This window comes from Heloderma suspectum, chromosome 4 (genome assembly GCF_057233095.1).
Source record: "Heloderma suspectum isolate Gila_16-S chromosome 4, 16-S_ref, whole genome shotgun sequence".
NCBI lineage: Eukaryota > Metazoa > Chordata > Lepidosauria > Squamata > Helodermatidae > Heloderma > Heloderma suspectum.
Window position 1 is genome coordinate 109,213,576 of NC_139461.1, and position 27,470 is coordinate 109,241,045.

The 27,470-nt window shown below is 43.8% G+C and overlaps 1 protein-coding gene across 1 annotated transcript in view; it reads right to left on the minus strand.

Annotated features, from left to right (window-relative positions):
• Nucleotides 1-27,470, minus strand: part of SYCP2L (synaptonemal complex protein 2 like) — a 63,547-nt gene that overhangs the window by 20,637 nt on the left and 15,440 nt on the right. The window contains exons 3-21 of the mRNA XM_084851491.1: nucleotides 27,252-27,337; nucleotides 27,044-27,132; nucleotides 25,595-25,629; nucleotides 22,626-22,768; nucleotides 21,695-21,747; nucleotides 19,010-19,055; nucleotides 17,157-17,249; nucleotides 17,026-17,086; nucleotides 14,557-14,709; nucleotides 12,697-12,753; nucleotides 10,067-10,170; nucleotides 9,210-9,282; nucleotides 8,873-8,984; nucleotides 7,687-7,744; nucleotides 6,169-6,230; nucleotides 3,581-3,632; nucleotides 2,794-2,843; nucleotides 1,858-1,906; nucleotides 739-898 (exon numbers count right to left, since the gene is read on the minus strand). Coding sequence (XP_084707617.1) covers nucleotides 739-898; nucleotides 1,858-1,906; nucleotides 2,794-2,843; nucleotides 3,581-3,632; nucleotides 6,169-6,230; nucleotides 7,687-7,744; nucleotides 8,873-8,984; nucleotides 9,210-9,282; nucleotides 10,067-10,170; nucleotides 12,697-12,753; nucleotides 14,557-14,709; nucleotides 17,026-17,086; nucleotides 17,157-17,249; nucleotides 19,010-19,055; nucleotides 21,695-21,747; nucleotides 22,626-22,768; nucleotides 25,595-25,629; nucleotides 27,044-27,132; nucleotides 27,252-27,337 — 1,536 coding nt within the window. The remainder of the gene's footprint in view (nucleotides 1-738; nucleotides 899-1,857; nucleotides 1,907-2,793; nucleotides 2,844-3,580; nucleotides 3,633-6,168; nucleotides 6,231-7,686; nucleotides 7,745-8,872; nucleotides 8,985-9,209; nucleotides 9,283-10,066; nucleotides 10,171-12,696; nucleotides 12,754-14,556; nucleotides 14,710-17,025; nucleotides 17,087-17,156; nucleotides 17,250-19,009; nucleotides 19,056-21,694; nucleotides 21,748-22,625; nucleotides 22,769-25,594; nucleotides 25,630-27,043; nucleotides 27,133-27,251; nucleotides 27,338-27,470) is intronic.

Below are 27,470 nucleotides of genomic sequence, written 5' to 3' on the forward strand. Positions count from 1 at the left end.
CCTATTTATACCTTTTAACAGTAGATTCTCTCTAATCATACATGTAACTTTGCACTTTTCTTAAAATAAGAGTTATTTTAGCTTCCCAAGAACAAATAAGAGGCTGATATTTACATTAGGGTGGTCACATGGTAGATCTCTGGGTGATTTGCAGCAGATCAGCAAGGATGCCTGACTCAGAACTGTTTGACAAAAGTGGCAAAAACATGCCCCCCACCCCAAGCCCAAATTATACTGATGAAATTAAGAAAGCTTAGAGCAGATTTTGGTATGGAAGGACTTTGACTTCCATCTAGTTCTGGCACTCAAAGCAAACTGAATTCTAAGTGCACCATGCTTCTGCACCATGCTCTGGTCGGTGGGATCTTTGATCTTGGTAAAACACAGAGTAGTTCCCAGTCTTCCCACCTCTGACTTAGATGAAAACTAAGGAGAGGGACGAACATCTGTCTATGTAGACCAGCCTTCTCCAGCTGTGCTAGACTACAACTCTCAGATTCTAAGAGTTGCTCCAACACATCTGGAGTGTGCCAGGTTGAAGAAGGCTGCTGTAGATTCTGGCTGCAATCCTAAGCACATTTACTTGAGAATAAGTCCCATTGTACTCTGAGTCTCATTTCCAAACAAGCCTAGGAACATCTCTCCTATGCTGGCAGCATCTCTCATTTACTTGGCAACACTTTCAACAAGCAGCTAATTCGAAATCATGCTATATCGTGGAATATGAACCAATTTTACCTCTTAAGTTGCTTCTCACTCTCAGTCTTTTACGAGTATAGTCAGCCATTTTGGGCAACGGCCTTTTCTGAGAGTCAAGGATCCAGCTTCTCTCACTTGTACTGTTGCTTGGAGTTTCGTGGTTGCTTTCCGAGAAGAGGTGATTCTTGTAGCTGGTAGACTTCAAAAAGGCGAAAACCAAAGTCAGCTCCATCCTCTGCATGTTGCCATAATGAATGGCTACATCACAGAATTTCACCCAAGAAGCATTTTAAACAGTGTCAGTCATCTCAAAGCTAACACTCGGTTAAGACACTCGGTTGGCTCAAAGGCCATGTCTTACTTCACAGTCACGTCTTCCTCAATAGGTAAAAACGTTATTTAAAATCTGTAAGAGTCCCCTTTAAATTAGAAGCTGAGTGCTTGAGGTAATGCACAGGATTTCAAAACCATCAAAACATTTAGCCCATACTACCACACCCACACCCTTAAAAAGAATAGTGATCAACAGACATCCACAATGTACAGCAAGGATGCTAGCTAAATCTCTCAAGCGAGGACATTCCCCTCATATTGGAGCCTCAACAGAAAAGGCCCTGCCCTCCAGCAAAGGCTGCACTGCAATGAAAGGACTGATGCCAGAACAAAGCCCCTTCAGTTGACTTAAATGAATTAGGAAGAACATATGGGATTAGGCTTTCTCTGGGGCAGCCTTCCTCAACCTGGTGCCCTCCAGATGTTTTGGACTACAACTCTCATCATCCCTGACAGTTCACCATGCTAGCTGGGGCTGATGTGAGTTGGGGTCCAAAACAACTAGAGGGCACCAGGCTGGAGAAGGCTGCCCTGGGGTATGCAGGGCCTAGAGCATCCAAACCCATCCAGACATTCCAAAAAAAGCAGGACTTGCACAAGTGCAAGTATCTCATGAGGCTTCTGAGGCTGGAGTTCATGAGACCTATTTCAGCAATTGTATAAGAAGTAGATAATGTAAAGCCTCAAAGCTGATGAAACCCTTACGTCTCTTGAATGAATTTACACATATAAACCATACATTTCTTCATGCCTGAAGTCTATGCATCACTAATTTTTGAAATCCCCTATTCCCATAATATAGGACTACTAAAATGGGCATATTACCAGCCTTCTCTCAGACTTGCTCAGTTCCATGTTTCCTTTTTTGGGATTCCTGTACACAATATAAAATCACAATTTAAAGAGATAGTAGGAGACCACTACACAGCAGAACAGCAGTCCTGTTGGATCAGACCACAGGTCTATCTAGTTCTGCATTCTGTTTCCACAATGGCTAACCAGACGCCTATAGGAAGCCCACAAGTAGGACATGAATGCAACAGCACATTCCCGCTGACTTTCAACCTCCTATCTTACAACCTACATTTGGTTTCCAGGACTTCACAACTGTATTTCCCCATGTCATTGGTGCTGACGTGCACCATGACTGCTACATTTAGGACTATTCTGCTGAGTCACAACACACTTAGGGCACAATCCTATGAGGAAAAAAGTCCAACAACAATCCCATCCTGTTTGATGGCCCTTCCAACAGACTGAATATTTTCCAACAGAAATAGGATGATGGCACATCCTCAAACCAGATTTCATTGGCAATTCAACAGTTAATAGTAATTATCTCTCCCTGCCATCACAGCTACCAGATTCAAACAACTTTTGCTGCTCGTTTAGAGAAGTGACTTAGTATATTATTTTGTTTACATCACCCAGTCTACAGGCTCTACAATAAACTTAAGCAAAACAGAAACAAACCCAAGTTAGGACATGACAATGTCCCAGAGCTCTTCCCTGCTGTCCCAATATTTCTTGGAACAAAAGCTCCACAAGTCAGTAGTATGCCTGATGATTGACCATTTGCTGGAAATTTCCCACTGCTCAAACTGGTGCACAGCCAAAATAATCTGATGTTCTTCCTTGCCCACTCTTTCCGTTTCTAGGCTACCATCTGTGTTTTCTCTTTCTGGCATCTGATCTGGATAACAGCAAACACGTCACAATTTATAGAACGATGAAGAAAATTACAGTGTAAGGTTCCCATACCTGTGTAAAGTAGTCTTTTCAACAAATACTTTTTGCTTCATTTCAGAGACCTGAAAACAAATTGAGCTGAAAATTCCTTCAAGAAAGGTTCAAAAAGTAAGGAAGAAGCACAATGATTGATAAGTCAAAATAGGAGAACAATATTCCTCCAAGACCATGGTTTTTGTTCTTTGCAGAGGACTTGGCCAAATGAGGCTTTGATCCAACCTTGTAATTGATAAACCAAGTCCACTTTTTTGAAATGCGTGAACCCTCATTAGTAAATCTTATAGAAGGCACCTCTATGGATTTTCCTTCAACAATTTCAAGAATTTTCCTATCAAAATGGGATCTAGATTTAGAAACTGTATGTTTTTTTTCAATAAATTAAATTAATAGTATACAAAGCTATGGGGGAAAGGTGAGTGCACTGAATCCCTTTGGATGGTTGGACACATCTGCGAAATTATACACAAAACTTTGTAGTATACATGTTTTTGAATTTCTTTAAAAAAATACTCTCATTCCCAGAGCAATCATTCTACTAGATCCTGTAGCAATCTTGCCGAGTCTCCTATATGCCTGTGCTGGAAGTCTCAACTATGAACTCCTTTTGAATTCCCACTGGCAGCAAAACTACTTATGCTTCAATATTTGCAAAAAATAAATTTACCAAAACCAAGATGACTGAGAAACATCAGTGATTACTAAACATTGGGGGTGGGGGGAGAAGAGAGAACTATATTATCCATCTCAAATACGATTTGCTTAAATTCTACTTAAAGGGTTCCCTAATGAAGTGTTTTACCATCCCATGCGCCACAGGGTCAGATAAGCGTTCAAATTCATATGCGTCCTCCCTGCAAAATAAGCATTTACAGATCACAGAACTTCATAACTCTTGTGAAAATACCAAAACAACAGAAGGACACATTTTCATAGCTATTGGACAATATGACGCTCAAAGATTGGAAACTTCATGAAGTTGTGGTCTCAACATTACCAATTTTTCATGCTTCTTGTAGGAAGAACTGGTGTTTATTAAACCAGGGCACAGTACATTTCAGTGGGGTTACCTCTTGCATGGAGAATACATACGACATTGATCATGTCATGAGATATATGCCACATTCAAAAAAGTAATTTTACTACTAAGCCTTCAAAGCAACATTAAAAGAGGTCATAGTTTTGCCATGTACAGAGTACTGTGGAGGTTGGAATATATTGTCACACACACACACACACACACACACACACACACGTACGTACATTAAAAGGCATCTGGAAAAGATCAACCTGTCCCTGCATCTACGGCAGCCTTCCCCCAACCTGTTGACCTCCAGATGCACTGAACTGCAACTCCCACCGCCGCCAACCATTGGCCATGCTGGCTTGGGATGATGGGAGTTGTAGTCCAACACATTGGAGGGTACCAGGTTGGGGGATTAACATACATATAGCAATATCACTCCATCTGATCATTCAAAGTTCTCAAGTACTGGTGGAGGGGAAAGGGTTTCACACAAGCCCAGCAGCACTATGTCAAAACTACAGTCAGGGCCAGAAATACTGGAACAAGGATAACTGTTTTGGCAGTTGGCCTCTGTACATCACCACACTGAAGTTGAAAGGAAACACCTAGATGGGAGCGAAGTCAGGACTTTCAGCTGTAAGTCAAGGGGTTTGACAAAAGTGGGGCACGAACCATTCAGGAAGGACAGCCAGTGGCATACACCCCCCCCCCAATCGTTGGTGGCTCATAAGTAATGGAACAAAGCAACATCATTTCAAACTTAAGGATCACCTTTAATACCTGGATGAAAATCCTTTGCAGTCAATGACTGCCTGTGTGGGACATGACCAAATGCTGAGTTTCCTCCCTCGAGATGCTTTCCCAGGCCTTTACTGCAGCTGCCTTCAGCTGCTGCTTGTTTGTGGGTCTTTCTGCCTTCAGTCTTGCCTTCAGGAAGTGAAAAGCATGCTCTCTTGGGTTGAGATCAGGTGTCTGACTTGGCCATTGAAGAACATCCCACTTCTTTGCCTTCAGAACCTCTTGGGTAGCTTTTGCTGTATGTTTTGGGTCATTATCCATCTGCAATATGAAGTGGCGTCCTATCAGTTTGGCAGCATTCAGCTGAATCTGAGCAGAAAGTATAGCCCTGTACACTTCAGAATTCATCCCGCTGCTTTTATCAGCAGTCAGGTCATCAATAAACACCAGTGACCTGGTTCCATTGGCAGCCATACATGCCCATGCCATAACACTGCCTCCACCATGTTTGACAGATGATGTGGTCTGCTTTGGATCATGAGCTGCTCCTTTCCTTCTCCATACGTTTCTCTTCCCATCATTCTGGTACAAGTTAATCTTGGTTTCATCAGTCCAAAGAATCTTATTGCAGAACTGGGCAGGCTTTTTTAGGTGTTTGCTGGCAAAGGCTAATCTGGCCTGTCTGTTCTTGAGGGTTACCAGCGGTTTGCACCTTGTCGTGAAGCCTCTGTATTTACATTCATAAAGCCGTCTCTTGACTGTGGATGTTGACAATGACATGCCTACCTCCTCAACAGCGTTCTTGACCTGGCTAGATGTTGTGAAAGGGTTCCTCTTCACCATGAGCAGCATTCTGTGGTCATCCACTTTAGTTGTCTTTCGTGGTCTTCCAGGCCTTTTGCTGTTGCTGAGCTTGCCAGTTAATTCCTTCTTTTTCAGGATGTTCCAAACTGTTGTGCTGGCCACTCCCACTGTTTTTGCTATCTCTCTGATGGGTTTATTTTGTTTCCTCAGCCTAATGATGGCCTCCTTCACCCGCATGGACACCTCTTTGGACCTCATGTTGGGAGTTCCAGTCAACAGCTACCAAATGCAAATGTAACACTCAGAACCGCCTCCAGGCCTTTTATCTGCTTGACTGGTCATGGGGTACCCAGGAAACAGGCCACACCTGGCCATGCAGCTGCTTGTCAGCCAGTCGTTCCATTACTTATGAGCCACCAACAATGGGGGTGTATGTATGCCACTGGCTGTCCTTCCTGAATGGTTAGTGCCCCACTTTTGTCAAACCCCTTGAATTACAGCGGAAAGTCCTGACTTCGCTCCCATCTGGGTGTGTTTCCTTTCAACTTCAATGTGGTGGTGTACAGAGGCCAACTGCCAAAACAGTTATCCTTGTTCCAATATTTCTAGCCCTGACTATATATGGTGACCAAAGCAAATGGGAGCCTCTTACAGCCCAGTCCTATGCATGTTTACATGGAAGCACATCCCCATTGACTGCAGTGGCTATTAGCCCCTTGGAACTCTGCCGAGAATGGCAGCCTTGATCTGAGAACACTACATAGTTTTATCTTTTTGCAGCATCTCTCTTCATTTTTTAAACTCAAGCAAAAGGTCCTTACTTTGCTTCTGTAATGTGTTTGCTTGAACTTCTTGTTCTGCTTTTCTTCTCTAGAGCATTGTCCTGGAACAAAAACACAGAGGGCCATGTCTTTACAAATTCCAGAAGACTCATGGTTTAGTCTGTTCAGCTACAAAGCGCTCTGGGCCACCTTAAAGCAACTGGAGGCCCTCTGGAGGTACTGTATGGCCCCAGATGTTAACCTGGAAGCACGATGTGGCTTCTGTGCAGGGTTGCTCCAGGTAATGGGGGAGGGGGAGACTTGGCAGGATACTCCTCAGCGGCCTCCCTCCCTTGGCACTGTTGCTTCTTCCTTACCTGTACCACTCAGATCAAGAGGGTAGGCAATGGTGGCTTCTTGAGGGTGATCACTCATCCCTCTGAATGGGCAGGCGGGCGGCAAAAGCCAGCAAAAAGCAGGTTCCACCTGTTTCCTTGCCTGCCTTGTTCCTCTTGGGCAATGGCAGGGGTCAGGAGTCTGCAAACTGTGCCTGGACTAGCCAAGCTTCAGCAGCCAGCCACAAAGCCCAATCTACCACGATCTCAGTGGGCTTAAAGCAAGGATGATTAGGGTTGCTCCTCAAGTGGATTTCTAGCCCCAGTTAGACACTTATTAAATATTACTGCTTCTTGCACCTGGCTTGCTGGCAAGGAGATCTGTCAATACCTGGTGGGGATTAAACAGGCCCAGGCCCAGCCCCCGCCGCCGCCCAGGAGGAGAGGGCAGGCTAACAAGCAGGCGGCAGATGCTCATTCACCCAGGTGGAGCTGTGACGATGCCGACAAGGAGCAGCTGCCGCCCTTCGCTCAACGCAGAGACAGGAAGCAGGCAGTAGCTCCTCACCACCATCCCCACGCCCTCGCCTACTCAGGCAGGCGAGTGCTGGGCAATGTTGGTGAGGAACAGCGACTGCCACCTTCCCTCTTCCCTCACAGTAAGTGAGGGCCGATCTTCACCCTTGCCCAAAAGGATGGCAGGCAAGCAAACGGGTCACAGTGATGGTGGCAGATGCTTCTGAGGAGCTTTAAGTGAGAGGGGATGGCACAGGTCCTCTTGAGGCACCGGGACCTTCAGTGTTTCACTGTTTATCTAGCTCTCTCTTAAAAAGTCTGAGCCAAAAAAAAAAAAAGGACATACATTAGTGGGTACAACAAAACGAAAAGCAAAATAATGAGGACACAATAGAGTAAAGTAAGTCTCTATGGCTACATTTTAGAGGGGATAGCTTATTTGAAGGGATCAGCAGTGCTTTTAACTTTCGGGCATTATATATAATTTATTCTGTTCTGTTCCATGTTTACAGTGCAGACAGACTCTGGAAACTCAGTGAATGTGAGATAAAAGTCCCTGAGATAAATGCAAAATAAATAACCAAGCAAAACAGAAAGCAAGCCCAGAATTATATTCCTAAACTCTGCTAAAGAGTTGCAATTAGAAAACAAGGTGTGTTTCTTTAAAAAAATTGGGTTATCTTCACTGAATCAGCAATGTTGTAACTAGATGCAAATTTAAGCATACCTCTAAAGGGAGTGCTTCAGCAGCCTGGATATCAGATTCCACGTCCACACCTGGCTCGCTATGGGCAGCAGAAAGAAGAAGAGTGAAAATGATTCTTCAGGGCCATAATTCTAAAGACAACCAAACCAACCAGGTCTCAAAGTGGAGAGACCATTTGCACCTCAATTCTTGCTCTATTTAGGCTGTGGCCTGCTCCCGTCCCTCCCTATTCCAGGGGAGGGAGAATCTGGGAAAAGAGAAGTTAAGAGGTGCAATCCAGAATGTGAGCTTCACTTCTGGTAATGAACTGCTGCAATTAGCGCTGGGTTTATATTTTAGCCCCTTGTCTTTGACCACTTAAAGAACATGTAATGTATTTGTGAGAAATGATCGCTGAACTTTTTGTAACATAGCAATTTGTAATATAGATCCCGGGAACCGCATTCTCCCTCCTATCCCAGGCAATAAATTGTGGGAGAACCTGTAGCAGCGTTCCCCAACCTGGTGCCTTCCAGATGTTTTGGAGAGCAACTCCCAGAATTTCTGACCACTGGCCATGCTTGCTGGGGCTGATGGGAGTTGAAGCCCAAACATCTGGAGAGCGGCGGGCTGATCTAAATAGTCCTTACCTAGTGCCTCATCCCAATCAAGTGCAGCATATGCATAGCAGCATGAGCATCTCCCCCCGCCCAATACGCATACTTCCAGTGTGTGGGAAACACACTGGCTAAGGATCGTTTTAAAAGCAGGGCTGGGGAAACAGATGCCCTACAGACAGTGGAGGCTGGTAGCTCTGATTTCGGTGGGTTCTGACTCTTGACTTTAGTCAGAACCAGTCAGAACTCTAGAGAAGCTCTCCTAGGTGCTGAACCGTATCCACAAAATAGGTGCAGCGCCGTGGATAGCTCCTTTAGAGTTTTGGCTAGTTCTGACTGAAACCCATAATGGATTCACACCCCCACCGAAATCAGAGCCACCAGACTCTGCCGCCTCCAGTTGATGCTGGACTACAACTCCCAGCATCCCCAACCACTGACCATGCTGGCTGGGGCTGATGGGAGCTGGAGTCCAAAATCAGTTGCCCAGGTTGGGGAAAGCTGGCACAATGCTATTTATATAGCTTAAGAAACAAATGCTGCTTCTCTGGCCTGGTTTTCCCATAATAAAACCATGTTTTAGGAGAGATTAATATAGCCAAAGCACTTACACAGTCTGTTCCTTTTGTCTCAGTGGAGAGGCACTTGTGTTCAGCGATGGAGGAGCTTTCAGAGTATCTGTTGAGTATCTTGCAGCAACTGCAGCTACATCACTGAAAATTTCTAATTAAATGAAAAAGAAGAAGAGACACAAAGGATGCATATTTCCAGGGTTTCATATTTCCAGCAGAGGGTTTTAAACATTAAATGTCATAGAGAACTAACAGGTTGTCCTAAACTCATTTACTTTGATGCAAGTCCCATTGGTTTAAAGACTACAACCTACTTCTAGGTAAGCGTACTTAGAATCGCAGCCTTAGCAAAGAATACAGCAAGAGCCACTCTGACCTTGATTGCAGTCTTCTTTTTCTGCCTGCTGGCTCTCTCTAGCTTCCATGCCTTCTGCAGGAGTAATGATTTTCTGCTAGAGAGAGAGGGAGGGAGAGAGAGAGAGAAATATCAATGCAGTACACATATTAGCATCATTATCACACACAGCAATTATGAGCACCAACTTGGGGGAGAAATGCTTCTTTACACCAGAAATTAAAGATCTGTGTTTTTCCAGGCTACATGTAAACCGACGTGGCCAAGAAATAATTACCTTCAGGCGACCAATCAGGGAAGTCCTATGAAACATGGTTCTTTTCTTCTTTTAGGCCACAAAGGACTAATACAGGCATTTGGGGCAGGCAGGCTAGTAAAAAACATTGTGGGCTACCATTCTTTATGGGAAAAGTTAGCATAACAGGGAATCCAGATTTTCCTCTCATCCCCACCCTAGTTTTGCATCTTCTATTGTCATCACCCTCCCAACAGCAATGTACTTTTGAAGGGCACTTTCATTACACCTCTTCAATCCTACATTCACGCTCACATGAATATCTCACCAGTTAGGTCCCCCTGGTCTCAGCTTTTGCTGTGCCTCTCTACTTCCCCCACCCTACCTCAAGTCCTCCTTCCCACGCACTCTTTCTCTTTTGCCCATTTACCCCTTTTACCTCTGTCAATCATACATGGCTGATTAGTTGGCAGCTTTAAGCAGTGGGGTTTCCCCAGTCTCATTTGTGAGCTGAGGAGGTTAGGAGGGTTTGGGGGCACTGCTTGCCTACTGTCACTGATACTCAGCAAGAAAGAAGGAACAGGGAGTGGGGCAAGCGTAGCCACTTCTTCCAGCCCATGTTCCCAAGCCCAAATATGCTTACTGCTGTAGCTGTAACAGACCGATCGCTCAGCTGTGATGTCAGGATGTCTGATAAGGCATCTGCACCAGCAAAATCTTCTCTCCTCTCCAGATGGCTGCTTTCTACTGCAAAACAACAGAAACACGAGGGCAGTATGCAGTCCTTCTAGGGCAGTGGCTTTCAGGGAAATCCCAGGGACTCCTCAATGAGAAGATCAGAAATGGCAAACAAGCTTCCCTGAAAAGACATGCTTGCCCACCAGTGAAATATCACCAGTAACGGTGCAGCCGCAGAGGAGCACCGGGTATGTTCTGGGATTCATTCTCAGTTCGTGCAAGGCAACTATGAGACCTAATAGGCCAGCACTATGCAAAAGCTGGCTATGCGTCCTACTGCGGCGTCCTGTGGAAACACACAGAGTCCGATGGCAGACATTCAGGAGTCCCTCCGTAGATCAAGTTGATGCGGAAAGGGTTTCCGCAAGAAAGAATGTTAGAAAACCAACTGCTCTAAGTCTTGAGCACGTCCAGAGGAAGGCGACCATGATCCAACTGTGAGTCCTGCAAGACCTGGTTCCTGTTCCTCTGCCTGGCTCTCTTCCACCTGGCCTAGGTGGACGGGCAGGTAGGGTGGGGGCAACTGACTCCAGCTACCAAGGCTACTCCTGCTACTGAAGGTGCATCAAGGCCGCATCTTGTTTAGGCTTGGTGGCTGGGGTAGCTTAGCTTCACAGGAGAAAAACTATTTTTATTCCTACTGAGACTGTTTTGTATTTCACTTTTGTTATTAGTGGATTACTTAATTTTGGTGTATATTTACTGTAAGATTTCTAGCTTATTTGTACAATTATTTAAATGTTGTTTTGATTTGTAATTATTAGTTATCTGGAAACTATTTTTCTTGATCATGTTGTAGGCCACTTTGAGCATGTTTTTACCGTGGAAAAGCAGCACATAAATGGTGGTGGTGGTGAGGGGGCCTGGAAACTAAGCCCCATGAGGAACAGTTGAAAGTGCTGGATATGTTTAGCCTGAAGAAAATTAATGGGAGACATGACAGTGGTCTTCAAATGTCTGAAGGGTCATGTGGAAGACAGAGCAGACGTGTTCTGTTCCTCCAGAGGGTAGGACAAGAACCTATGGGAGGAAATGGCAAGGAAGCAGTTTGGTTAAACATGAGAACAGACTGCCGCAGGAGGTGGTGGACACTCCTTCACTGGAGGGGTGTGCGTGCGGGGGTGTGTGTGTGTATACATGTGTGCAACCTCTCATATGTGTGTGTGTGTGTGTGTGTGTGTGTGTAATATACAGAGAGAGAGATTGAAAGTCTTCAATATTTAATATTGAAGATATTTATCTTCAATATTAAATAGAGATATTTAATCTCTATTTTATTTAATTATTATTTAATCTGGACAGCTATCTGTCAGGGGTTGTGCAGCTGCAAATCCCTACGCCAGCCTCCAATGTCCCTCCCAACTCTAGAATTATTTGATTCTATCGATGTGCACAAAAAAAGATGCGAAGTCTCCAAAACACCCATGCAACCACACACACACACACACAAACCACTTTGATCGCTCTTTGCCACAGTCCACCTTGAGTTGTCAAGTTTATCTTTATGGCTTGGTGGGGCATGGACTGTTGGCTATTTCATAGGCCCAGTTCCTAGCATACACAATTTTTCTCTCTCGTCAAAAACATTAGCATGGCCCATGTGTTAAACAGGCCATTGACCTAACATATGTGAAAGAGAGATGGCTCTCAGGACAAATGAATCATGGAACAAACACAACCATCTCGTTTTACGCTTTAATTCCCCCTGTGAAGATGGGGAACCAAACACAACAAAGGAATGTTTCTGGAATGCCAGCTGTTTCTAACCAGGAAACCTGAAGGACCTGAAACAGAGCCTCTCCTTCTTGATCTCTGTAAATACCAGCCGTGAAAACAAGGGTTGAAAAGTGATCTCTCCACTCTTCTGTACCTTGAAGCATAGCCAGAGGTGCAAGGAAGAAGCATACCACAGCTGCACGGGGGGGGGGGGAATAGGGAGAGATTTAAAATGGCTGCTTGAGGATTACTGGGAATCTGTATATGTAGAATATGGCAAGGATATGGCTGAGCATGTGCACATAAATGGGTGAGACCAGTTTATGGAGTTCCACACTCAAGAGGTTTATTTAATAAATAGATATGCTGCCCTCCAGTGCATCACACACACTCACACACACACACACACACACACCCCAGGCAGCACATAATAAAAGCAATTCAATACAATATAAAATCACAGAAGCAGCAGTGAAGAAGGGAGAAAAACCAGTAAACCCATAACGAGCACACACACACCTGACACACACTGACCAACTAGCTATAAAGATGCTGGAATGTCTGGGCAAAGAAATAAATCTTTGCCTGCTACCAAAATACCATCAAGGTTGGCACCAGGTAATCTTCTCTGGGGAAGGCATTAGCATTATATTATATATACAGGGTGCCACAACCAAGAAAGCCCTCTCCTTGGCCTCAACCCACCTAACCTCAGATGGAGGAGGGTCTCCAATGATGACCAGAGGGATCAGGCCGGCCACAATCAGTTACCCTTTACATCTGCACTGGGAGCAAAATTGCCACACTCAAGACACTCACCTGTTGCATTTTGCGGTGGCTGATCCTCACTGTTGTTGTTAGCATCTCTATCCAATACTGCCTATACAATTAAGTTGGGGGGGGGGGTAGAGTTTAATTGAGGAAAACTACCAATCTCTTATAGACAACAGTTTTAGGTAATGGTAGATGTCTGCAAATTTTGGAGCCTGCAGTCCTCCTATCCTGAGCTTTATTGATTAGTGACCCACAAAGGCTTTATACAGATGTTGGTTTGATTACTCAACAAACGATCTGAGCATTTGGTTGTCACATCAGGGTCAATCTATAATTCCAACTAGAGCAGAGAACGTGGCGAGGGCATACCTTGTCCCCAAACACATCTCTAGCTCCAGGGCACCTGTTTAATCAGATGAGGGACCGAGTGGGGCTTTCAGCTGGCTCCCTTGCTGTAGCAGAGGGTTCGTGCTTAGGCTCTGCTTGGCTTTCCTTGGGCTGTAGCAAAGCCCCAATTCACAAACTCCTCACAGAAAGAATGATCTGGTTGGGAAAACACCAAACTTTGGTGTTGCTTCCTCCCCCAGACCTAATCAGTCAACTCCAGCCAGAGTAAGAAGTCCATCAGGAGGCATTAGGCATGTCTACTGTATGCAGGACGGCTTCGGCATAGAGCAGCTCTTCTGGGAAACATGCAAGATACATACATGCCTGGAACAAACAAAGAGCCTTCTGCCCTCCCAGCTACAGAGAAGTTAACGCTGATGAGGTTTATTTATTTGACCCTGCTCTTCACCCCCCTGCCCCCTGCCCCAAGGGTGACTACTGCCAGGTTAGGCTGCAATTCTATACAGATGGGGTAAGCAATGTGCAGCCTGCAAAACACATGCATCCCCATCTCCCCACAAAACTGTAAAAAAAGAAAAAGAAAAAGGTGTCCAGAGTGGCCATTCTGACCCTCAAAATCAGCTAATTTATAGTTTTGGTGTTCCATAACTGCTCCGGAAGCCCTTTTCCCTTTTTTAAGGCACGACTGGAGGGGGGGAGCTGTGTCCCATGGGGGAGGGATTCTGGGGGCCAAAAATGGGCCCCAGACCTCCCAAAGTTGCCCAGCCCTGCTATACACCCTTACCATTAAACTCAGTGGGACCTACTTCCAAATAAAACATGCACAGGACTGCACTGTTAGCATGCCTGGCAGAGGCATGATTTCGACATAATTATCTGCCCCTAAACTGTGCCCCCAAACTCGGGCTTCCTGCCCAGCCTGTGACTGGGGCAAACTTTCGAAGCACCAGAAGTCACACATGTTGCCATCTACCAGCTAAGTCGAAGACACAACAACAGTGCCCTCTTAAATATAGCATCAAGTGTATGTATGAAGATGAACTAAAAGAAGCGGGCCCACAGTTATGGCCATCCCATACGTCTTGGGGAGCTGCCAAACCACTGGGCATATTCTATAAGAAACGTAGTTAGATGTGGCTTTTGGGGCACAATAAGCAAGTCTTTTCTTATATATTTGCTTTCTTTTATAAGTTTTTTAAAGGCTTATAAAAGCCCCAACAATTAGGAAAGGTTAGAATAAGAAACTAGAAGATTCCATCCCAGTCAAGACGCAATCGTTCTCTAGTTCAAAGAAATATCTGTCCAAAAAGATACAGAGACCCAACAGCTGAACAGTAACACGCACGCATAGGTGTGTTTAAAGAAACACCAACACTGGAATAGTGATTGTTACTTTTAAGACTACCTATGAAGATTATTCCTAAAATTACAACTCACCAATCAGTTACTGGGGGGGGGGTACATTTTGAGAGCTATTTTTAACATTAGAAAAAAACACATCAAGATTCATGATCATAGAAAGCTACAGAATAAAGGACAATGAAGAATTTAGAACACTTGCCTTCATTTTCTCCTTTCCCATTACTTTACAGAGAGGTGTCAAAATATCAAACTGGCTATCGAAGTGAATTTTTATCTTTGTTACTTCTTTTTTGTTGATTGCAGTCGGGTTCTTCATGAGCATTTTAAGAATCTTTTCTCCCTCTTCCTCTTTTATGAAAAAGAAACCAAACCTTTTTTAGACAATCCCAGTACATGGTCCCTTCCTCGGAAGCAACATATTACATATGCCAAGCACTATCTTTTTATAAAGTGGACGATATCAGTGGTATTAACTAACTGATCCTTGTGGGATGGAGACAAACTGGAACATGATTTATGTTTATGTTTTTATGATTTGTGCACCCCATTTGGAAATAAGCAGTTTATGAATACTCATAAATACATGTGATTCAGAAAACAAAGACTGTTTCACATATGCATCATTAGTCATGAAATAACAGCTTTCATGCATTTAATTAATGAATGAGTAACCACAGATCAAAAACCTCAGCTAAAATATTAATCAACTAGCACAGGAAGTCCTGTAGCACCTTAAAGCTAACCGATTTATTAATTACATACATTGCACAGACACACACACACACACACACACACACACACACACAAAGCATTACAGCAACTTGCAAATGATTTCTTAGAAAAGACTTCCCTCCACTTCCCTTATCTTTTCTTAGAAAAGACTTCCCTCAATTTGTCCTTCTCTTTGTCTCTCCTGCCCATCCATCCAGGGCCAGCTCAAGGCTTTTTTTGCTGCCTGACATGAAGGACAACATGGCACCCTACCCCATTCCACCTACAGAATCTGACCAGACTGGCAATCGAATTTTACTTCAACATTGCTGATGGGACAGCATCCCCCACTGCACCTGAGGGCAGCAGGTTAGCTTAGGGGCTCTGGGGGAAGGGGGTACGCTGCTGCTGCCGCTGCCCCTCCCCCCGGTATCTGCCTCCTGAACCAGTCACTCACTCTGCCTAATGGTAGGACCGACCCTGCACTCGCTCCCAACACTTCATCCCCCTCTTTTTCCCGTTCCCACAGAAGGCTGAAAGAGGCAGTACATGGAAAGAAGCTAATATAGTTCTCCCACCCTAAGCCTTTAATGAAAGGTTGGGTGGTCACAGTAGTTATCCAGGCTACTTTCCAGGCAGGCAATAAGCCATATCTCCAGCTTTGAAGGGCTGAGAGGAGAGAGTGCATACTTCAAAAGAGCCAGGAGACTAGTACTAGGTAGATGTGATAACAGCATGGTCTCTCCAGACTGTTACAATTACAACCACATCTGGGGTGTGCGTGCTGCTGTTCTTGATCTCTTTGCCAAAAGCAACCACTTAGGGATGTACGGACTGTGTAAAATCCGCTCCGTTTGTGTTTCGCAGATTGTCAGGCGCCTTTCATTCCGTCATCTGCCCACAGACAGATGCGAATATCTTTTTCATTGCATAAAAATAGGCAAATATTTATGTAAGTATTTCTGTAATTTACCTCAGTACGTAACATTTAGTGCATTGTCCCCCATTCCATTCAACGTTTCCTCAGCAGAAACTTACGTATTTTTCTACGGATTTATATGCATAAATTTTAGGAAAGTATAAAAACTCATCCGAAAGTCTACGGACTCCACATGGCCTGAGGGGGGCGCTCCACAGTAGATTCCGCAGGTTGGATTCTTAGAAATCGGAGCTCATTTTAATCTGCCTCGAATTTCTCCAGCATTCCTACAACCACTCTTTGCATAAGGCAAGCAACTGAACGGTGGGCTGCATCTCCGATGTACACACAGAGTGTGGGTAATTAGAGAGCGCCAAGTAAGAGGAGATCAAGAAAAGGGCTCTCTCTCAAATTTGAACCCTCACGTTTCATAACAAAATGCTTTCAGACTCCGAAACACATTTCCTACTTACCATCTGTCATAAGAATAATGCTGGATCGGACCAAAGGCTGATCTAGTCCGGCATTCTGTTCCCACAGAAGCCAACCAGATGTTCCAATGGGAAGCCCACAAGCAGGACATGAGTACAACAGCACCCTCTTGTGTTCTTTAGCAACAGGTATTGAGAGGCATAGTGTCTCTGATACTGGGGGTAATATATAGCCATCATGACTACTTGCCATTGACAGCCTTATCCTTGTCTAATCTTCTCTTAAAGATATCCAAGTTGGTGGTCATCCAAGTTGGTGGCCATCACAACATCTCACAGAAGCAGTGATGGCCACCAACTTGGGTGTCTTTTATCGCTTAACTATGTACCGTGTGAAGTACTTCTTTTTATCTGTCCTGAATCTCCCACCATTCAGCTTTGTTGGATCATTCTGGGTTCTAGTAATATGAGAGTATTATTCTTAATGTAGCAAGTATCTGTTTCCTAATAACTGGTAATATTTGGAAGTGAGATGATTCACACAAGGTCAATTTAGACATATATATTTTTCTTGAATATAAGTAGTCTTCTTTGTAATCTCACCTTGCAGGTAATAGCTACTGACGTCTTCCTTTGGCAACCTCACTGACTCCCAAAGAGCGCCCTGAAAAAGGATCATCTTGAGTAAGTTTTCAAGCACAGCAAAGAGTCCAAAAGTCTTTTCTTTTCTTTACCTCAGGGCTCTCTAAGTAGAAGGTAATGCTCTCGCTTCCAAAATTGAAGTCAATCCAGAACTCTTCCAGTTTGTCATCGGGTGGTTTATTTAACTTGGAAACAAAAGGACCCATCATCAACCTTTTCAGTTTCCAGAAAAAACAACAGTACGATAACCTGTGAATACGCTGCCTACTGATCTAGGGCACCCAAGAGGCAAGCTACACGTTACATCGCAACTGCATGTTACTAAGTTCTGAGCCCCTCCCCTGTGTAAAGTGCCATCAGGAGGGCCTCTGCTGCTTTTACACCCCTGAGGTGAGTCTAGTCTCCAATCTGGGTCTAGTCCCCACTCAGCTCTGAAGCTCACTGGGTGACTTTGGGTCAGTCACTGACTCTCAGCATTACCTACCTCACAGGGTTGTTGCGAGGATAAAATGGAGAGGAGGACCATGTAAGCCACCTTAGTTTCCTTGCAAGGCGAAAACAGGCGATATATACATATAATAATATTAATAAAATATCTATTATAACTATTATTACCCTTGTCACATCACACAACCCAGGAATGGGGCTGGTGCATGACAGTCAGCGTGCTTGTTCCCGCTTGGCGGATTCCCATTTGCAGAACACTTGCCAAGCTATTGCAAAGTACCCAGGGATCTACCTGGAAGATTTCTAAAAGCTTTCTCATTCCACTAGTCCTTTGAAGGCAGAGTTAGTTTGGATCCACAGTGTATCTTTACAGCCAATGGGTTGGAGCCAATGGTGTCATTCTGCTGATGGAACTGCTTGTCAATGGAACTGGGGGAGGGTGATCCCCCCCTCCCCCACATCCTCAAAATCTGCTCCAGAGGGCTTGGAAAAAGCCTCCAGAGCAGATGTTTAGGGGGTCTGAGGCCTACAGAAGGGAGGGAGAAACTCCGGTCACACGACCTAGCATGACGCTGGACTTTAAAAAGCATTGTTTTATGCTTTATGTCAGGGGCACAGATCCTCAGGTCTGAGGACCAAACCTGGCCCACCTGAGGGCCAAACAAGTTCCCCAGATGGCCACGTCCCCTCCCCCAGCCCCACCCCTCCAACCACTGATCGTTTTGTATTTTCCCAGCCTTTGTTCAGTTTTCCCGCATTCTAAAAGGTAGAACTGCCTCTGCTAAGGCTTAGTTATGTGCAGTAAGAGCTAAAATATGTCAGTATTTTTGGCCCCACCCCAAGCATGACATGAGCACAAAAGCATCCTTCTGCTTGTGTTCCCCAGCAACTGTCATACAGAGGCACACTGCCTCCAAGAGCATCTCTACACCAGCCTTAAAATCCCGCATTTAAAACCGGGCTTTCTGCTTCCATTTTAAATGCAAGATCACGATGGATTCCTTTTACACATGCTTCCTTCTGCCCCCTTCCCCCCTTATCTGAGTCTTCCATATGTTTCATTATACAGCTGTTAGATGAGGCTGTGGTCTAGCTCCTCTTATTGCGGGTTTTCCTCTTTTCGTGAGGGAACTCAAGTGGAACTGAAGCACTGTAATTTGTTTGCTCATTATCTCTGATCTTTTAAAAAATGGAATGAAGGTCATTTAGTACAGGAGGTGCTCTGGAAGTTGAGGACGTCAGCTAAAGGACCCGTAAACTTCCTGAGTAACCAATCTCAATAGCAGGGTAAAAACTCAGTGTGAAGCCCCAATACTCCCTACACGCTTCCACATACCTTTACCTAAAGGAAGTGAAAAATGGATATCCCCCAACAAATGCCCCTTTTTCCTCTCCTCCCCCACCCACAAACTAGTAAGAATAGATACCCAGGAGACACAGTAGCCGTATTAAGCACTTTGGAGCTTTACAATGTCATGTTTGCTTCTTTTTAAATTACCGTATTCATGTCCGCATGAGCAGCTTTACACGGAATTGAGCAGACCCTGCAAAAGAAACAAAATTCATCCTAGGACACAGATCCAGAAACACAATCCCTGTGACATTCTCTCCCCAGAATAGCTACACTAGCAATGCCTACGTAGGATGATTTCTGCAGGTCCACGCCACCACCAAAGTAGATCCGCGTCTGCATGCTTCTATCCTACCCTGGGGTAGGATCTGAAGGTTAAAGTGTACTCATCATCGGAACAAGATTGAATGCAGAGAGGCATTTTTGTTATGCCTGTTACACTGGTGTTCGAGGGTGGTCTCCCCATCCAGGCAGATTCAAAGAAGAGTCACAATGTTCCTGATCAGGTTATACCAAGCCCAGCCCAAACTGGTAAAAAAAGTTTCCCCACAAGCGGCAGCAGCATCAGGAGGTGTGAAGAAAGAACTGGACAAGTGTCCCAATGTGCTATCTCTCTCACACACACACACACACACACACACACACCCCATTTCTCCACACTCTTGAAGTTCTCTCGTGACATAAAAAGCCAATTAACGCATAAGCGTAGTTATGCACACCCAAGTTCGCTATGACCTACAGCAAGACTGAACATGAGAAATGGTGATTTATCCTAAGCTACCATATCTGTTTGGAGATTTTTAGGGTAGGTCAGCACCAGCTCACGTCAACCTAATCTGTCACGGAAAACAAGGCCGGCCCGCATCTCATTCCATGCCCCATCAGCAATTCACACTTCATTAAGAGAGCTACTTTCCTTTCCACGCTGCTAAGGTTATATCAGAAGCTGTAAATCAATTGAGAGGGCTTCCTGCAGCAGCGTTGCAGTGGGGGACAACACTGGCATGGGAAGTGGTCATTCCCACATGGCTCCGCCCAGCTTCTGACATTACCACAACTCCATAGAGAGCAGCAGTGACTCTCACGCCACGCTGATGGGCTAACATCAAATAGGTTTTGACATCATTACAATCTTACTGGACACCCACAGACAATTTTTTTGAAAAATATGAGGAACTGTTACCTGACTCTGCATGAATAAGCCATCTCCCACCTCCCCCAAAAGGAAACTTGTCCTTTTTGATGCATTTAGAAGCTTGATCAAGGGAAATCTGAATATACATTAAGAAGCGAGTGGAACTCAAAAGGGAATTTCTCTCCGATCCATGGCCTTAACTTACTGTCAAATGAGCGAAATCATTCAAAGTACATCACTTGAACTATTCAATGTGAAAATGCAGTTGATGTCGAACAGTATTCGTATTTTTTAACCTTTGTATTAGTAACAGGATAGGCCTTCCTATCTGAGATGCCCAATATTGAAATTCAAAATAATTCACCATGTAGTAATGGAAAACTAGTCCCATTCTTTTTTAAATTTTACTTATTACAACCTCCAAGAAACCACTTCTTTCAGGAGCACAGTTACTAACAAACTGTATTGCATTAGGCAATTGTTAATATGCACTTCTACTAATGTGGTTTATTTAACTGAATGTAAAAAAAAGGATGTCATATGCAATATGTAGGGAAAACTACAGCAGACCTAAGAACAAAATTCCGTAACCACAAATCTGAAATTCTTACCAAAAAAACTGGAGCAGTCTGTTGCAAGACATTTCAACTCACCTTCACATAGTCTCTTGGATTTACAGCTGCTTCCAGTAGAACAAACAAAAGACAATGGCATGCTCGACAAAAGGGAAATTTTCTGGACCTATAGACTGAGAACTCTTAGTCCCAATGACCTTAATCTGGAGGATAATTCGTAGGCATTATACCACTTTTACCTTGGGGTTTTTTCTCCTAAGGAATTTTCATCTTCAGGCATTCCAAACTGCCACTCCTGAAAGCCATTTAACAGCATAGCTACTGAAGAGGGTGGAAGTTGAAGCATTTCACTTAAATATATTTTTGAATACTCTGTTGTTAAGTCTTCCTATCTTTCTTACACATTTTACCTTAAGAATGACTGCATCCACAGTAGATCCAGAGGCTCCTTGTTGCTTTGCTGTTATGCCGCTTTACACCAACCTCTCTCTATATATACACATGTGTGTGTGGTCTGTTTCTATGTTTGTACGTAAATGTTTTTATTTGATGTGCAATATTGTATTTAAGCGTTTCAGTCTTTGTATACCGCCCAGAGAGCTATGGCTGTTGTGTGAGCTAGAAATGTAATAAATGAAATGAATGCATTTGGGGGGAAAAGGGATGCTTTCCGTGTGAGAGTGTAAGAGATTGACAGACACATCATCCAACCATGAAAGTCTGTCCATCGTTTTGATATCAAGATGAGAGCATGCCAAGCCTTAGCCTAGTAACTTTTCAAGCCTTTTACAACTCAGCGACCACCAAACATGCCAAGCCAGAGTACGTGAATTTTTATTCTATGGTATCTCATGTCTTTATATCTCAGTATCCACAATTAAAATGCTTTTCTGATTCAATGCTCTAGACTGCTGCATCTTTGCACTCCTAAGTATAACCCCACATGGTGAGACTGTAATAGTCAAATAACATTACAGGCCTGAAAAGGAGTCCTTGCACTCCTCATAACCCTGCCTCAGCAATCCCTCAAAAGGGACACACCTACATTGGGAGAGAAATCGCAACTAAAGATGCAATCCTATGCATGTTTAGATAGAAAAAAAGTGCATGGCAAGCCCTTACCTTCTTTTATCCCCAAGTCTTTCATTTAATTCATTAAGAAATTTCCTGCTATCCTTCAAGAGAAGAAGAAAGAAGTGACAGTTATTTCCAAAAATTATTCCCAAGCTAATTCAAGAAGGAGTTGCACTCGTTACCGGTTGTTTTCTAGGCCAAATTCAACGTGTTGGTTTTGACCTTTAAAACCCTATATGGTTCCGGCCCAGCCTATCTTAAGGAGCGCCCCCAGCAGCACCAGACAGGCCGCTTAACAAGATCAGCCTCGGATGGCCTTCTCTCTGTCCCATCAGCCAGGACAGCTACACTGGTGGGGACGAGGGAGAGGGCCTTTTCTGTGGTGGCCCCCACTCTGTGGAACTCCCTCCTTAGGGAACTCCGTCATGCCTCCTCTTTAATGAGCTTCCGTCGTGCATTAAAAACGTGGTTGTTCAGGCAGGCATTTGGGGTGGGTTAGGGTATTTTAGAAAATGTTTTTATTGTAGAATTTTATTGTTTTAAACTGTTTTATTGTATGTTGTACATCGCCCAGAGTGGCTGGGTGACCAGCCAGATGGGCAATTAATACATTTAATAATAATAATAACAATAATAAAAGAATGTGTATAAAATAACTGACGCTACATAGTGGCAGCCAAGGCAATATACATACATTTCGTAATGCAAACCTGACTTCAGTTTAGTGTCACAAATCAACACAAAACAGAATGGATCGCCTACAGATTTGTTTTAAAGTCAACCAACAATGTTTGATCTGTCTCTTCCTCCACCCGCTCAAACAACACAATCAATTCAGTGAAAAGCAGAGAAGAACTAATTTGTTACAAAACATTACAAATTGCTCCAGTTTTGTTATACATTTAAAGACTGGGAAAAACAAAACTACCCCACAAAGAAAGCTTCCAGAAGCTTGGGCGTGAAAAACAAAAGCCCTCACCGTCTCAAACTCTCTATCCTTGATTTCTCTAAAAGCCTTCACAAGGTGTTGATCTTCAAACCAATTGTGAACAAGGTCATCTCTCCACTTTTTCAACAGCAGCCTGAACAGCGCTTCCACAAGGGCAACCTGGATGTCATAGTCTGCAGGACAGAAAGAAGAATCCTTCAAAGCAATATGCTCAGCTACCCCACCCCCCAATCCACTTGCAAAGCAATTTCTGCAAGCAGTGAAGAACCCATTTCCTTCCCAGCACAAGTTTAAAATCAAGAACTACTCTGCTTCATTCAGCCTTTCGCAGAGTCCATTAGACGGCATTTAGAAACACTGTTCTCCCAAAAGGAAAAGGAAAGAAAAAAGGACAATTTACATTATTGCTATGTTATTTAACTTGTTGAAATAAAACATAATTTACTATGGCAGTGTTGCATTTTCATCTGCAGGATGAAAATACAGGATGCTTTTTCTTGTGACTTTTGTAGTATCAGGAATAGTCAATCCATATGTGAATGTCACCAGATTCTTTGGCCACAATGCAACAAAGGTTTGTCACTCTTGTCCCCTTAAAAGCCATGGAAATGAGTTAGCCACAGTTACTTTACCTAACAATATTATTGCTATGGAAGAGATCTCACCTTTCAAAAGAATGTGATGCTGAAAATGCCATGAATACCCAGAAAGATCCAACAAAGACTTGTTTGTTCACAGCATTTCCAAACTACAGTCATTTCAAATTAAACATGAATACAGCCAAGTTAAAATATTCTTCATCCAAAGAGTCAAATTATACTCTCCTTAAATTTAGCCATTCCCTTAAGCATGCCCCCAAATACCAAAATAAAATAGAAAAAAGTCTAAATATGAATAGCAATCAAAGCAAGGTTGAGCCACTGCATTTCCCTCTGTAGCCATGTTCAGAGCTGGGGTGGAGGGAAAACACACACGCGCGCGCACAAGGTCCTTAGTTTACAGATAATCAAAGGCCAAGAAATTTTACAACCTAGAAAGCCCAATCCTCTAAGCAGATTACAAACAGAATTTTGCAAAGCACTTGTCCTACCAATTAATTCTTGTTCTTTAGAAATAGCAGAAACAGACTGAAAATATTTCACCCATGTCCACTTAGGTGTTCTGTCCAAGGTGCAACTAGGGACGGCACAGGCATCCGATTCCATCCGGGAATCCAGCAGAACATCCCCTGCCTGCACCCCTGAGCCCCGCTCGCCAAGCCCCTGCCCCTGCTTAGTGAGCAGCCCACACTCACCCCAGTGGCCTCATCGAGCTCCACTGTCACCTTTCTTTGAAAAATAAAATGGCAACTGCAAAAATACGCATAGTTGCATATGCAAAAATGCACATATTTGCATATGCACAGAAATGCGCATTTTTCAAAAATGCATTTCCACACATGCGCAAATATGTGCATTTTTGCTATTGCCATTTCATTTTTCAAAAAATGGTGACTGTGGAGCTTGACGAGGCCGCCGGGATGAGTGCGACCTGCTCGCCAAGCACAGGAGGGGCTCCAGTGCAGTCCGGGACTGGTGAGTCGGGGCAGGGCCCGGGCAGGTGCCCAGAGAACCCAGATGGGGTGGGTTTGCACATCCCTAGTTGCAACACAATACAGTAGTAATAATAAGGGGGCTTATCAGATATCTGAGGCAACCTGTGTGGGCAGAGGACCTGTGAAGAGTGAAAGATCTCTCACCCTACCACTGGAAAAACTTCCCAAATCTTGCAAACTCTGAGTGTTTGACCAATCTTAAGAATGGATAGTGTTTACTTCCAACAGCATTAGAAGCTTTCCCCCTTAAAGTGTAAGCTGGAATCTTTCTCTTAAATGCTTAGTGTTCATATAGGGTTGTATCCAGCGGTGACAGAAAGCACTTATGCAAGGCACCAGATTTTTGTCAATCCTGTCCACTTAGTGCAGCTCCTCATGACCCCCGAAAAGCAGATCGTTGGGGCTGCGGGACCCTCTAGAACTCCCCAGTACCCTCCAGTATGGGATACGACACAGAGGGCTGCACTAAGTAGGGGGATCGATGCATTCAGGTCCCCATCTAGCTCAAGCAGAAGCACTTCCCACTCACTAGTGCAAAGTCGCCATTGGATACAACCAGTGCTTTCCCTAAAAGCTCGGAGTGCTTTAGATACATTATCTTACTAATTCTTCCAGCCACCCTGTGAGATAGGCCAGTTTTACTAATTAATTCTACATCCAGAGGCTGAAAGATTGCCTAGAGCCACTCTGAAAATTCATAAGCAATCTGAGATTTGTGAACCGGGACTTCACAGCTCCTATTCTTACCCACACCAGTTCCACCCCCAAGTAAACAAACGGATATGTGCATTGCAGGTTGTATCCAATGTTAGTTCTACTTGAAAGTAGATGTACTGAAATGAATGGGACTTAAGTTAGACTAATATTGGATATAAGCCTGTGGGCAGTATCCAATGGGCTGCTCCAGCTCCACCGGTTCCATTGTGCTCGTGGGACCCACCACTTGAGCCAAGCAGCTTTCACGTTTCTAAAAATAAGCCTGGAAACCAGCATTTAAAGATCAGGGCAGGTCAGTGGAACTCCCTTCTGCAAGCTCCGCTGATCTGCTCTGTTCTGGGAACGGGTGTCTCTGTCCCTTCTGGCTTATTTTTATAACCACAGCGCTGGGTCCTGCAAGCACACAGGCACAACGGGATTGTGTGCAGAGGCATTTTTCAAAATCCCAACAACAGCCATGCAATAAGCAAGCATTTCAGAACAACATCAAAGCCAGGGATGGAAAAATATTTTATATTACTCTGTGTCAGCCCAGGTTTGGAGAGAGAGAATGAACATCAGTTTTAACACCCTCACAGGATTCTAAAATGGCCTTATTCTTAAATTCTAGCTTCAGATTTCTAATACCTAGTCAAAACAGGTACCTGGAATTTTCCCAGCCCTAACCAAGATATGAAGTATGTCTTACCACCAACATCCAGAATTGTTTTTGCAAGTTCTTTCCTGAAACAACATAACCCAATAATGAGCTTTATGCTTTGGGAGAAAAAAAATCGTAATTTGGGTATTAAATATGTTAAATGTGGGGTCAAAATCTATGGTACGGGATCTTTTGTCAATATTGTTCAATGTATTCTTTTGAGAGCAACATGACAGAATAGGGTTAAAAGACAATGTTTCTTTAATAAGCGTTTGTCTAAGCTGGCTAATAGCTGGAGGTGTAACACGGCTAATCCTTCTTTTAACCATATGTTTTGGCAATGCCCAGTAATTGCCACTTTTGGAGAGGAGATTGTTATATAGATAAACTTTGTATTGGAACATTTTAATATTTCCTGATGTATATGTCCTCTTAAACTATCTACCTGCTTCCTGGAAGTTAATGCACGGTCAGCACAAATGGATTCTCTGCGCCTTTTTAACAGCTAAAAGACTGATATTGAAACACTGGATGGATAAACACTCACCTCCTATAATGAAATGGACTGAGGACCTAACAACGCTTTCAACATTTGAACGGGTAGCATATAGACATCACTTGCGAAAGGATACTTATATGGATATTTGGTCTGCCTCTGTTGAAGTTTACACATAATTCTTAGAAAGCTGTGTGTGCGTGTGCGCACGCGTGTATATGTGTGTGTGAGAGAGAGAGAGTGTGTATATATGAAAATACATTTCATATGGCTGTACTGAAATAAACATATTCAAATCTATGTACCTATACATTTTTTCTTCTTTTCTATGATTTTGTTTTGTTTAATTTACAATAAAAAATTGATTTAAAAAATGACAGATTAGGGTCAGAACAACCAAATGACTTTCCCTCTATATCACTCACTGTAACAGGCACACAAATCTATTAACTATACAAGCATAGAGAAAAATGATAACAGCTACGTACAAAAATCAGAGCAACAGTAACTTTCCTCTAAGTATTGCATCAGTTAATGCAAACAAGACAATCCTGGGCTGTATCTGATAGCAGCTTTGCACTAGCGGAAAGCACTCCCACTTACGCAAGGCGGGTCACTGGAGTTTTGCTGATCCCCCTCTCCCTACCCAGTGCAGCCCCTCATGCCATCCAGAAGGGCTGATCCTGAAAGGTGAGGTACCCTCTGGAACAGGATGGGAAACTACACAGAGGGCTGTACTAGGCAGAGGGAAGCAGGAACAACTGGGTGCCCTGGCTTGCTTCCACTTGTGACCTTTCCACCAGTGCAAAGCCCTCACAGGATACAGCCCCTTCTCTTTAACTGTTCCTTACCTTCTGTACTTCAGCAAAGGCCCACGTTTCTGCTAAGGAGAACTAATATGAAATTCTGGGTAAGATGGGAGACAAAACACTCTTCCCTAGCATCTAATAGAGACAGCGCAGCAAGACAAGGGATTGTCCTCGAATTAAAAACCTACTTACGTCAGCAGACACATCTCTTCAGATATAGCAAATTTCTTTCTTTCCTCTCGTCCTACATTATCCAACAGAGTGTTTAAAGTCCTCAGAGCCTTTGACATGGCGATTGGAAGAAATGCAGAAAAGAGAAGAGGCAGGACATAAGTCACTCACGTGCAGCTTCATTTGATTTCTTAGAACTCATTCTACATATTCCTCATTTGAAACTAACCTCTTGCCGAAGGGCACAGGTCACATTAGTTTCAGTAGCTAGATGTCCCAAATACGGAATGAAGGACTCTAGCAACTGCCTTCTCCCTATAACAAGAAGTTGGGGGTGGGGGGGAGAACGGGTAAACAGCCATTATGCGGAAGGAAGATGAACAAGATTACTTAACTTAGTGATGCCCTGCTAGCTCACTCACTGGATTTGCAATCTCCCAGAATCAGT